Source organism: Adiantum capillus-veneris, chromosome 29, assembly GCF_014529385.1.
Source record: "Adiantum capillus-veneris isolate H3 chromosome 29, ASM1452938v2, whole genome shotgun sequence".
In the NCBI taxonomy this organism is placed as follows: Eukaryota; Viridiplantae; Streptophyta; class Polypodiopsida; order Polypodiales; family Pteridaceae; genus Adiantum; species Adiantum capillus-veneris.
Genome location: NC_140959.1, coordinates 52,945,959 through 52,960,014, shown reverse-complemented (window position 1 = coordinate 52,960,014; position 14,056 = coordinate 52,945,959). Strand labels below are relative to the sequence as shown.

General features: G+C 43.1%; 1 protein-coding gene across 1 annotated transcript; it reads right to left on the bottom strand.

Annotated features, from left to right (window-relative positions):
• Nucleotides 1–9,401: 9,401 nt before the first annotated feature.
• On the bottom strand, nucleotides 9,402–13,826 carry LOC147419194 (pentatricopeptide repeat-containing protein At3g53360, mitochondrial-like). The gene has a single exon (XM_086505927.1). The coding sequence runs from the start codon at nucleotides 13,637–13,639 to the stop codon at nucleotides 10,232–10,234; it is 3,408 nt and encodes a 1,135-aa protein (XP_086362053.1). The 5' UTR covers nucleotides 13,640–13,826; the 3' UTR covers nucleotides 9,402–10,231.
• Nucleotides 13,827–14,056: the final 230 nt, after the last annotated feature.

The following is a 14,056-nucleotide window of genomic DNA, read 5'->3' as shown; positions in this document are numbered from 1 at the left end:
GGGCAACAATATACCAAAATACATGAACTACGCCCATTCCATACATGAGCAAGTAGTGGGCTTGGGGACGGACAAGCCGAAATACATCGGTGGTGCAAAAAATTCTAACAAAAATTTCATACGAAGCAATCGGAGCTAGAGGACAATGGCAAAACCCACCCACACAAAATGAGTGGTTGCAACTGAAAGAGGATGTAGAAGATGAGCCATCAGTGGCACCACCTATGTCGACAAGGCTCAGAAGGAAGTTAGAGCTACTAATTCAAGAAGAAAATATGGAAGAGCCATCGAAAAATAAAGGAAAGAACGTGATGGCCAAAGAAAAGAAACCGAAAGAGACAACAAGTCAAAAGGCGGCTTGCATTGAGAGGCTTATAGAACAGTTTAGGGTTGAGAGAGCTTTGAAAGGTGACTTTGAGGAGTATTGGGTACCAAATCCATCAAAGATGGGTGGCAGCTCCTCAAGGCCATTAGAAGACCAATTTGATCACTACATCAGAGCATATGAAGAGCTGGAAAGAATTATAAAACAAAAAAATCTAGAGCCTTTCAGAGCTGAATAAGTACATGACATTAGGAGAAAGTTGTATGAACAGCCAAAAGAGAAAGGAGAGAAAGAAACAGAGTCATAGATGGAAGGCGGCAACAGAACAACCCCACCCTCTTCCTCGAGATACACCCAGCAACTTTCAAGCCCAAAATCTCCAGCATCTCTACTGAAGGATTTGCCTAATAAGAAATCAAAGATCGAACTGGAGGAAAAAGAAAAGGCCAAAAGATGCACCTACGACAACCTCCTCAAAGCTAGATATTCATATGAGGATGCTTCTGGGGTTGCATATGGCACCTCTATCCCGCCATGGATGGAAAAGAGAAAACAAAAATTGGAGGAGAAGCCATGAGACCTACCCATTGATGAAAAATCTAAAAGACAACCTCAAGACCAAGGTACTAAAAGGAGGGTACTTGAACTGAATCTATCACCACCTGGAGTATCAATATTGGCACAAATACCACGAGTGCCACAATGGAGGCCTTTGGCCAGACCTTGGAGACCTCTTCCAGTAGGAGTTTTGCTGAGTACAAGCCATCAAGTTCCCCTCAAAGGACCATTTCCCAGAACATCTGCAACAAGTGTGGTACCTACTAATGAAGAAGACGTACGCGTTGCCCACCAACTACTAGACAGAATCAAAACGCGATCTCCACTATGGTGGAGGAAAATAGCATGCTCAGAATGAGAGAGGAAAATATGATAAGTGAGCATGACAACATCACCAAAGAGCTGCAAAAATCTATCCAAAGAGCATAAAACTTAGAGACAAAGATCAAGAGACTCAAATAAAGTAACAAAAGGAAGCAGAAGCAGAGAGGGATACACTTATGCTCCAGATGGCTAAGGTATCCAAAGAAGCTGCCAACCTGAAAGAGGCAAAAGAGAAAACAGAAGATGAGGTGGAGGCAGTACGAGATGAGCTACTTAAGCTTAAAGCCAAATTAGAGCTCTAGGATTTGACCATACAAAGGCTCAGATCAACCCCAAGGGCTGCAAGAGCAAGTGTTGGAGCGAATAGCCAGGCTGTGTAGGCCTTGGAAGCCTAAATCATAGCACTCCAAAAAGTGCTAAAGTTGGAAGAAACACAAAGAATGCACATGGCAGAAGGGTCTATAGCAGCCAAAGAAAGATTAAAGTCTCAAAATGACTAGTTGAAGAAAGAATTGGAAATGCTACAAGACCTATTTGGTCAATCAATCAGAAGAAGCTATGAGAAGAGATGAGATGGCCCAGTAGCAGCAGATAACAAAGTTGAGGCAGGAAGTGGAGAGAGCAAGGGGCCAAACCACAGATCCGGGTCCAAGTGACTCAGGAATAAATCCTCAACAAGAACCTATGGAAATTCCAGAGTCCGTGGAGGAACTGGTATTGGTGGAGATACCTCCACAAATCCAAGAAGAGGGCAACTACTAACCGAAGAAGAGGAGCCCGCCGTCTCCAGACTTTAATAGAACAAGCCACTAGAGAAAGTGTTAGAGAGGCCATAGAATGGGAGCAACGGATGTTACACTCTGCCCGGAGCACCAAAGCTAAACACAAATGTGATCAAAGAAGAGTGGATGCAGCCATCCCTCCCATACCCACTGCTCAAATTTGAAGTGCTCGCGATGAAGAAAAGAATTCAAACCGAGGCTATCACACAAAACATCTACCAAGCAAGAGATTCTTTTTTGAATAGTTTTCACACAGGCTTTTATTGTTGTTGTGTCAAATTTTTGTAAACATGTACCAAGTCTAATTCACAATCTTTTGTCCTAATTTCAGTAGCTCCTCTCTAGGTCCTTTTGAGTACAACCCTGCTTATTGTAGATTTGTGTTAAATGAGCACTCCCTAATAAGGCTTAATGTTTTGAGCAAATAGAGGTAAGATATTGGACATCGTTTTGTGATCCTTGATAATCACCTACAAAGCTTGACAAAAACACCATCACACGAGTGTTCCTATTGGCTCCATATGTGACTCAATATGCCCCAACTTTAGCCCAAAAATAGCTCAATATAAGTTGTATTTTGGCGTAGTAAGACAAACATTAAGGAAATAAACTTGATGTGTTTATATTCTTATTGATAAATTCTAACATGACCACTTTACACACACACACACACACACACAATGGAGATTGAAGCGCCCCAAAAAGCCAAAACCATATGTGAAAAGTGCTGGAAGGAAAACAGAGCCAAAGAGCAGTGAATGAAGGAATTGGAGTAGTGACAACCCCACAATAAGTGTGGTACACTCTCCTCAGGTTCATGGCATCTGAGATAACAAGAAGGATAAATATGTTGTGCATACAATAGACTGCCAACAGGTAGAGCTTCCACCAAGCAATGCCTTAGGAAAATACGTTCCTTCAGAGGGAGGTGACTCTGCCAAATTCTAGACAATGTTCGTTTCCACCATAATGATGACTTGGAGAGTGACCATAGTTGATCACCATGATGCAAAATCCATGCATTATATTGCAGGAGGGCATAAACATTGCCAGTTGAAATGCATTCCAGGTTTCTATCAGTAAGATTCTAATGAGAACAACAGGAGTCCACATTCAAGGGAGGGATAGGTAAGAAATGAGCAAGCATCCTTTGAATCTCTCAGCAAAGAGGAGAATAATGCAATTCCAATCAAAAACAAGATGCCACATTAGAGAATGAAATAACGAAATAACATGAGACGTGTCGTCCACCACCTGAGGTACCTGGTAAATTCATTTTTGAGAAAGAAAATATGCCTGGCGAGGAGACCGTTGAATTAAAGAGAAAACCTTGCTCTAATGCAGGCTCTCCAATCGAAGGGAATTTTTGAGAGAGAATTGTCAACAATGCCATTCTAAATGTTGAGGTGTTGAACTTATAATCAGCAGAGAAGAAGTAAAGGGGCATCCTGGAATGTCCCCTTCAAGCTTTCCAAAAATAACTTCCCAATTTGTTGGCTGCGAATGACCAAAGGATGGTGTGACAATATGTGCACACAAATGTGATACCATGAGTGTCCATGGTTGTTTTTGTTCCACAAATATTGGCAATAGTATAGCTTTCTGAGCCAAAACATGACTTTATATATCCAAAATATTTATCCCTCCAAGGCACTTGGGAGAACGCAACTTGTTTATAGACAAGAACCTGAGATCCTTTCTTTGACACGAGGTGCGCCAAAAATGCTCCAGACATAAGGGACTGCAAACGCACTCGAGAACAAGATAACAAAGGTAAGTAAAATAGCACATAAGCCATGAGAATGCACTGGACAATCCTAAGATGCACATGTAGTGGCCAAGTCAAAAATTTCCAATAATTTAACTTGGAATATAGACGTTGGAGAACACAATCCATTTTTTGCATAGCTGATGCATTCCAAGCGAGTGGATAACCCAAATGGCAAACTCTGATGTATGGAGGAACAATCTCCCTTGGCCATAATAGCTTATGTCAATCATACTCATTCAAAAATAATAACTTGAGTTTATGGAAATTAACTTTCAGGCCTGCCACCAATCCAAACAAGTGAAGAGTATGCATAATTTGCTCCATGTCATCATATTGATTGTGAGGTATAAATAAAGAGTCATCCGCATAAGCCTAGCCGAAAAATGTTTTCCCTATGGTAATGTTAGGCCATGCAATCTACCATGGAAGTCAAGAAATAAGAATACATAAGCATGGGGTGAGCAACAATTGCATAAACAAATCACTGAGAGAGCATCCTTGTCTTACAGATCCTCCCAAAGGCCAAGAGTCTGTGAGAAATCCATCCGGCAAACCTGTAGAAGAGCTATGAGCATAGAAGAAAAATACCACACATGAGAGCTTAGAGCCAAATTCCAACTATTGCATGGTGTCTGCAATGTAGTCCCAAAGAACATTATCAAAGGCCTTTTCAATGTCAACCTGCATGACTGATACATAATGTCAAATGTATTTCGCATATTCCATGCCAATGATGGCATTCGCCAGGTTAGCATTAATTTGACAGCATGGAATGAATCCATATTGAGATTGATGTAGACCTTTATGCATAAATCACTTGATTCGATTGACAAGATTTTAAGCTCATCAATTTATATACCACATGCATGAGTGTAAGGAGAGCGTAAGTGGTCTCTAATGTGAGAACTCTTCACATAGTGCATCCTTGGGTATCAACTTCAGCAAGCCTTCTTTCCAAGAAGAGGGTAGTTCCTGCTATCCCATGCCGTACTCATCATTAGAAGTAGTGGCAACTTTAGGTCATCCCAAAATGTCAAGAAAAATTCCACAATAAGACCATCCCACCGGGAGCTTTCCAACCGCCCAAATCAAGCAAGCTGACGTACAATTCTGACTCAATGAAAACAACTTCCAACCTTTGAGCCTGCTGTATTGAGACAATGGGAGTAACATGCGATAAAAACAAATGACGCTTCTTGTGTGGGAGGTAAAGGAGCCTCAAAGATCTTTCCAATGAAAATGATGGAAGAATTGTTTAAAAAGCATGGCCTTTGTCTGTAAAAGCCTATTGGCAAGCTTGAGTCTTCCATTTGGCCAATTTCCTCGCATCTTATGGTGTAACAGAGTGTGGGTAGATAGTAACTCAGCCATCTGAGTCTCAGTAAGAGAGGAAGTGTTGGTCAAATGCATTATTTGTGACATGTATCTTTTGCCTGCTTAACTTGGTCTCTCAATTGTAACAAATAAAATCTTCCATAATCTTGGACGACACATTGAACACATATAATAAATTGAAACCAAGTTGTGTCCATATCAACATGCATCTGAGACATCAAAGGTGGGATGATGTCCACAATCATCAAGCAAAAAAGTTCATGCTTAAGATAAGAACTATTGACATTGAAAAGTCGCTTTTTGGGTAGGGTGTCATCGGTAGAGAAGGAGCCAAAGTGCAGTCTTAAGCAAATGGGAGCAATTTTGAGAGTTACAGGGTATAATATCACATACAAAGTCATCATACTATTGCATATTGAAAAGATACTAGCGATCCAATCGAGCATGATACATAGATCAAGCATTATATTGAAATGTGAATCCTAGGTCGTCCGCATGCAGAAGGGGACACAAACCAATCCATTACAAGTGAGATAAAATGGTCACAAGATTGGTGTTCCACATGAAGCATGTGAGAGTGGCAAGTAGTATTATCTACAAGATTTGGTACATTATTAAAACCCCCACTAGAAAAATGCATTGGAATGCCAACAATATGAGAAGATGGCACTCCACAATGTGCCCGTTCAACAGATGTTGTGTATGCATATAATCCACCAATACATTATCATCCATCTCCCATCCGGGTCATTGAAAACCAAGGTTGGGAAGAGCTCATGCCGAACAAGCATAAGCACAAAAACCAGTTGATCCTACATAAGCTATCCAATAGCCCACAAAGTAAGAAGTTTGTCTGGAAAAATGATGTTCGTTATGCTCTTGAAAAACAACATGTCCACTTTGCATGTATGTACATAGTGCCAAGTAAGCCGCCACTTGTTGTGATTGCATAACCCACGCACATTATAGAATATGCAATTCAAAGAACTATGCATCCTTTAGTATATACAGAGGGAGAGGAAAAAAAAAAGATACTTAAGTACTGGTGCCCATTGGAACATCCTCATCCGGGATGGGTGCATGAGGAGACATAGCATAACCTAGGTACCTTGCAATAAAGAGGCTTCCCCTGTAACTACTTTCTTGTAGGAGCGAACAACCTTATCATTGGCCTCGGCTAAAGAAGTGTTTTCGTTACAAGAGAGGTTTTTTTTAGGAACATTTTTTAATGGGGGCACATAGTTGAGGGAAGATACCGGAGTGCGGGCTTTAATAGTTTTCGTTGGTGCTAGTCAATTGGTGCTAGTCAAGCCTGAGAGGTTGGAACCTTTTCTTTGTGTTTATCTTTGGCATTCGGCAAAGCAGGTTCCTTTGCCTTCATTCACCCTAGTCGTCAAGGTGAAAGCTGAAGCACTCTTGGTTTGTAGCTCAGGGAAAGATTTCGGATGTTGTGGAGGAGGCTGAGGGGAAGGGACAACTAAAGGAGGTAGCTACAAATTTGGTTCCGAACATTCAGATTTCATATGACCAAATTTGCCACAATGAAAGCAAGAATTTCCAAATTTGCCCCATTTAAGTTTGAATGGGTGCTTTCCAACCACTGTATCCCCAGAGTCAACCGCAATGCATGTTGTTGTAGGGATGTTAGTGTCCCACAAAATACAGAAACGATTTGTGTTTGCATTCAGCTTAGGAGGGCAGATATGTCAAAGTTGACAATGCAAAAGCGTAGAGACCGGGGGGGGGGGGGGGGAAGGAGAGAGAGAGAGAGAGAGAGAGAGAGAGAGAGAGAGAGAGTCTTCTAAACCAATCAACCTTGGCAATGAATAAATGAATGTGTATACAATGGAGGCAAGGGGTTGCTAATATAGCAACCTTAGTAAATTGCCCTACCCAGACTTTGACAAATAAGTAAAGTAAATACCTAAAAGACAAAAGAAATAATGGGAGCACATTGGGCACTTCACTTGAAATGCCAAAACTCTAACACCCTCTTTGCACCTCATAGCAAACACTAGACATCAATAGTGAGACCAAGTTGATGAAGAAGCTACCATGGACACCCTAGTAGAAGGCCTTGGACTACTAGATACACCTCGATTTTGTTACCCTCAACTTTGTACCTTAGAAGAATGCCATCTTGAGCATCGGTTGCCTTTTTAAAAATTTGAATTGTAGACCACACTCCTTCCAAGAATCCCCATTCATGAACTATGAACACATCACGTCTGCAATGATAATACTCCAAGATGGTGAACGATGGACCACATCTTGTCCATGATCCGACCAACAACAATGATTGGTGCACTCATCTATAGTGTTTTAGATGTGTATGGTAAGTTCCCTGCCAAATGCATCTGCCTTGAACTCCGACCTATGGGTTCAAACACCGATAACTTGAACTCCAACAAAAGGGTCCAAATTAATTATATGGAGCATTGTTTGCCCCTCTCTGCCACTCACAAGTCTCTCTCTGGCTGAAGCTAGTGGCGGCACTCATCCATGTGACAAGAAGGCAAGAGACCTTGCCAATGTAGACTCCACTACACCAGTAGCCACTTTATTGTCTTTTCCTGATTCACTATCACTGCTTTCCTCATTATGCTTGCTTTTACCTTTGTCCTTTGTAGAATCTCTGTCTTTGTCTTTGGATCTACAATCCTTGGCCAAATGACCATGCTTTCTACAATTGTAACAACGGTTCGTGGTCCTCAATATGGAATCCGAAGTAGCAAGTGCTTCCTCACCTGCTATCTCAGAGTTGTGGATTTTGCCTTGAATTATCATCACGGCTTACTTCTCAATGAGAAAAGAGCTGAAATCATAAAATTTCAGTTTTTCCTTCGTGACTTGGAGCCCAAGTATCCTAGAAATCGTCTCATACTCCTTAGGCAACTTTGTGAGAACTAAAGTAGTTAACTGAGTACTCGTCAATGCACTTTTCATAGTCGACAGTTGATCATGAATAACTTTAGCCTTCATAAGAAATGATTGCATGGAGCTTCGTCATGGAAACTAGATAGCAAATACTTGTTCAAGGAAGGTGACTGCTCACATCGTAGAATCCCAATCAAGCATTCCAACGAGCTTGAACCACATACCGTTGGCAGTCTTCAAAGTCTTAATGGCTGGAGAAAGGAACTTTGTAAGAGATCCCTCAATGGATGACATTGCCTTCGCGTTAGCCGCATCCCAATCGACACATTATTTGAGATATTCGTCATCTTGAAGGTGGGTGTACCTGTTATTGGAATCTCTCATGGGGCAGGGCTCCGAGCAGTCCACAATATCCCATAAGCCTTTTCGTGATAACCAGTCACATTACCAAATTTCAATGAGCGTAATTATTGCCATTCAATTTGTCGCTAGCGATCGAGCAAGGGGGGGCCATGTTGAAATTGCAAGATCTGGAACTCCGGGAATCCTTCTCCACTTCAAGGGTGGTCGCATGAACCAAGCCGCAAAAATATTCTAAGCCGTTCCAATTCCCAAGCTGATCCACTCCGCGGCTAAAACGGCTCCGCAAAATTTGCTTTCCCTTTGTTCAACTCCAAAATCCGCCTCTTCGTCTCCCAAACCTCATGTCAAAGCACCTTCGAAAGGCGGATGAAGCCTTTCAAAGCCGATGAAAAGAATGCCCTTTTGGTGCCTCTTGACAATTGGGAAACCTTCTAATGCAAGGGCGATGTACTATGCACAAGAAAGCAAGGTCGGGGAGGGGGGGAAAAGGTGACAGCGTTTAAAAACGCTGGTCGCTCAAGAGGGAGGAGAAGGTTCATGGACTAGACAGGCCGCCAGACGAGTGTTTTAAAACGCAGGCGGGCGTGCAGGTCACCGTACTCCATAACAAGGCGATGCTGCCTGTCTCGCATTTCAAAAATGCAGGCGGGCCAAGAGGGTGGGGGAGATGGCAGATAGCGTTCTGAGATGCTGGTGCGGCAAGGGGTTGGCAGCGTTCCAATACGCACACAAAGGAGAGTGGGGGAGGTTGCGGTTTGCGGTCCAGGAGCGCTAATGACAGCGTTTTGAAACGCTATCCGCAGGGAAGACAGCCGAGCTCTACACCGCACAAGGGCTCTCCGGCATTGGGGATGTGCATTTTAGAACGCCGATCGGAGGGAAGAAAAACGCCAACGGCAAGGTGATTTTCTCACAGACTCTTCTCCACTATGCAATTCCGCCTCCACCAAGGCCTTGATACCATGTCAAAGTCGATGATGCAGAAACGTAGAGACCAATGGGGGAGAGAGAGAGAGAGAGAGAGAGTCTCTTGAACCAATCAAGCTTGGCAATGAATAACTGAATGTATATACGATGGCGGCAAGAGGTTGGCTTATATAGCAACCTCAGTAAATTGCCCTACCCAGACTTTGACAATAAGTAAAATAACTACCTAAAAGCCAAAAGAACTAATGGGATCACATTGGGCAATTCACTTGAGATGCCAAAACTCTAACAAGATGACCTTGCCAACTTGGCAACCAACAAGAGAAGAAAGTGATGCCAAGTGCGAGGAAAATCTACCACCTCAACCCAAACAAGGCACCTATGGCAAATAGGGCTCCGATGATCCTTGGTGAGAGGCCACGGCAATACATGACTCATTTGCGTATTGAAGAGGAGAAGAGACATTTCAAGCGAAGCATCTCGAGCATCCATGTCTGCCAATAAGACCTTATAAAATCCTCTCAAGAAATAAACCCCTCGGACTGCTTGTCGTTTAAGTAGAAAATCAACCCATTGAGCTACATCTTGAAAAATAGGCATTTGACCCAGGAAGAAGAGAATCACCCCATTAAAGGCATATTGAGTAACAGAATCCATAAGCTCCTGTACTGGAATACGCAATTCCGTGACAAGAGCAAACCCTTCCCAGGCAAAATCCTCATGCAAAAATTCCTTGATAAGAGTCAAGGCATCTATGCCCGAGCTCTCCATGGTTTTCCGGCGCTTGTAGATACACTGTTCAGTCGAGTCTATCAGCCGACGAGATCACACCCCAACCTGTGGTTAAATCACAGAGTACACACCACACATATACACAGACGCATGCACACACACTCACACCCTCACGCACACACAAGGTGCCTACACAAGAACAAACAAGCAAACAAATGAACGCATACATCCTTACAATTAATGGTACAAACAAAAGCATTGGTCCACCGAGTTGTGCAAAATCTTGAATCCTATTCTGAAAAAACTTCCTTTCTCTACACAAATACAAGATAACCAGTTGAATATCTTCAATTGATTGGTTAACACTCTGGAGCTTCTCCTTTTAACAGTTGCTTCGAAAGACTTATAAGAGCTCAACAAATGACTGCCGACGTGGTCGTCAAGATATTTCCACTTTCCTTGGTTTGAAATAGAGGATGTCGTAGTGTGGTGACCATGACAGACAAAGAACTTCTGGCATCTATGCACTGTTTGCAGTGTATTTTTAAGGGGCAATGGCTTGCAAGAATCATAACCTACTTTATTGAGGGCTAAATTCAGGTATAAATCCTTGCACTGTGTGTACTCCGCATCCCCACGAGCTAAAATGTTGATATGCTCAGATTTTCCAATGCACCGTCCTTGCCCTACCATTTGAACAAAATTCCAAGTAGTACCTTGCTTGTGAGCAGCTGAGTATATATTGGCCATAAGCGTATAAGATGCAGCATTATTCCTGTCGACCTCTAATGCATGATCAAAGGCCCATCTCCCAACATTCACATCCACCCAAGCCCAGCAAGCACCTAAAAGAGCAGACCAAAGCCCCTTTTGGGCAGATGGCATTTTCTCAATCACTACGAAGGCCTCATTGAGGAGACCTGCACGCCCAAATACATCAACCATGCATGCAAAGTGCTCAAATTCTGGCTTCAAACCATATTTTGCATGCATATCTTCAAAGAGAATGATGGCTTTATCTACTAAACCCAAGCGACTGCAAGCATTGAGCACGCATGAAAATGTTGATGCATTTGGAGAGAGACCCTCATGCTGCAGCTGGTAAAAACACTTGAGAGATTGTGCACCTTCACCCTGTTGAATTGAACCTGCCATTAACGCATTCCATGAGATGACATCTCGGACAGGAAGCTGTGCAAGTCCTTGTTGAGCTTTTGCCAGACTACAACACTTGGCATACATATCGAGTAAAGCCGTACCAAGCACAAAATTATCTTTCAAAAGCCCTTGCTTAGCAATCTCATCATGAATTTTCCCCCCCTTAACAATTGCCCCAACAATGCCACAAGCCTTCAATATACAAGCAAAAGTCACTTCATCTGGAGAGATGCCTTCAGACTGCATTTTTTCAAAACAGTTCAATGCTTGCTCACCTTCTCCATGTGCGGTGCATCCTGCAATTAGCACATTCCAGGAGATGACATCACGAATAGAAAGGTCCTCCAGCACTTTATGGGCCTTTGAAAGATTACCACACTTGGCATACATACCCACAAGAGCATTGCCAAGCTTAGTATTCCCTTTCAGCAAACCCAATTGCGCAACTCTATAATGGACCTTTACTCCCTTGTCAAGAGCTCCTATGCTACCACACACTTTGAGGATACAAGTGAAAGTCACTGCATCTGGAGAGAGACCATCATGCTCCAACTTCTCAAACCTTCTCAGTGCCAGCTCAAATTCACCATGCTCAGCATATCCTGCAATCAATGCATTCCAAGATGTAATATCAGGGATAGGAATCTGGTCAAACACTTCTTGTGCTTTTGCGAGAGCACCACACTTAGCATACATATCGACCAGAGCATTGCTGAGTTCAATGTTATTTTTCAAGAGGCCTTGTGTAGCAATCTCATTATGAACTCTTTCTCCCTCATCCATTGCACAGACACTAGTGCAGGCTTTCAAGGTGTAAAGAAAAGTTACTACATTTGGTAAAAAACATTCACAATGCATCCGTTCAAAAGAGCTCAATGCTTGCTCCCACCTGCCATGATCAACATATCCTGCAATCAATGCGTGCCAAGACATGGCATCTCGAGCAGGAAGCTCTTCAAGGACTTGCTGTGCCTTTGAAATAGCGCCACATTTGGCATACATAGACACCAATGCATTTCCAAGCATGGCATGAGTTTCCAATAGCCCCTGATTAGCTATAGCTGCATGAATTTGTTCCGCACTGCTGGGTCTGCCTATCCTTCCACATGCTTTCAAAATGCAAGCAAAAGTAACTGCATCCGGAGGAAGGCCCTCCTGCTGCATCTGTTGGAAGCAGTGTAGAGCTTCCTCACCTCTACCATGCTGAGTATATCCTGCGACCAGTACATTCCAAGAAATTACATTTCGGGAAGGAAGTTCTTCAAGTACTTCTCGTGCTTTCTTGAGCGCACCACACTTGACATACATGTCTACCAGAGCAGTGCCCAACTTTATGTGATCTCTAAGATGACCCAGTTTGGCAATCTCACGATGAAGCTTCTCACCTCTGTCAGCTGCACCTATGCTCCCACATGCCTTCAACGCACAAGAAAAGGTCACTGCATCAGGAGGGAGACCTTCCCACTGCATCTGTGCGAAACAACTCAGCGCTTGCTCATCTTCACAATGTTCCACATATCCTGACATTAATGCATTCCAGGAAATGATATTTTGAACAGGAAGACTTTTGAGCACTTGCTGTGCTTTTTTGAGGGCACCACACTTGGCATACATATCCACTAAAGCATTGCCAAGTACAATGTCCCTTCCTAAGAGCCCCTGATGATTGATCTCTTCATGAATTTCCTCTCCCTTCTCAAGTGCAACCGTGCTGCCACACGCTTTCAAGATGCACGCAAAGGTCACTGCATCTGGAGAGAGGCCTTCATGCTTCATCTGCTCGAAACAAATCAGAGCTTGCTCACTTTTTGCCTGTTCCACATATCCTGCAATCAGCGTATTCCAAGAAATAACATCCCGGAATGGAAGCTCTTCAAGCACTTGTCTCGCTTTCGTAAGGGAACCACATTTGGCATACATGCCCAATAGTGCAGTGCCAAGCTTAACATTGCTTTCAAGCAACCCTTTCTTGGCAATCTCATCGTGAATTTGTTCGCCCTGGTCAAATGCTCCTATGCTACCACATGCTTTCAGAGCGCAGGCAAAGGTCACAGCATTGGGTGAAAGACCTTGCTGCTGCATTTTGTCAAAACAAGTGAGTGCATCCTTTCCCTGGCCTTCACGAGCATATGCGGCAATGAGCACAGTCCAGGTGACAATGTCCCTAATCGCATATGCATCAAAAAGCTCTTGTGCCTTTGCGAGGGCGCCACAGCTTGCATACATGCTGACCAACGCATTCAAACACTTCTCTAGCAGGCCCCTTTCCAATATTTGTTCATGTACTGCAGTGCCTCTAGACAAGTCCTTGTTCTTAGCGCAAGCCCTCAGTAACGGCAGAAAGGCAGAGGCGTCATCCTGTTCATTGACGCAAGAGCACCAGCGATCAGACCATAAGGGCTCGTGAGTGAATGTAAGGTCTATTTGGCCAATACATTTGCGCCAGCAGGGATCTCTATGATATCCCTGTGCACGCTTCGTCGGCATGTCAGAAATAGCTGATATAGCTTGATTGGTCGACACTGACAGCAAGCCATGCTTTCGATAGAGGGCGAGCGCAGTTCCCTGTTGTATTGCGATCAACGTACATGCTGGAGTGCGCCATCCACAAGAGCTCAAGGTTCATAGCTACAAGACTTCAGCTATATGGCCAGCTAAAACTGGTCTTGCTTGGTTGGCCTTGCTATTAGTAAAGAAACAAGTGATGAAATCACCCTTTTGGAGGTAGCACCGGTGGAGTGTATGTACAAGTTTTCTTTGGAGTTTATAATCATGAGTGATACATAAGCAAAATTGAAAGCAAAATATATCACCAAAACATCATGGATTGCATCACCAAATAGTAGTGCAGATTGGCCTATCAATAGATATGTCCCATACCCATAATTTCATTCTTGATAACAT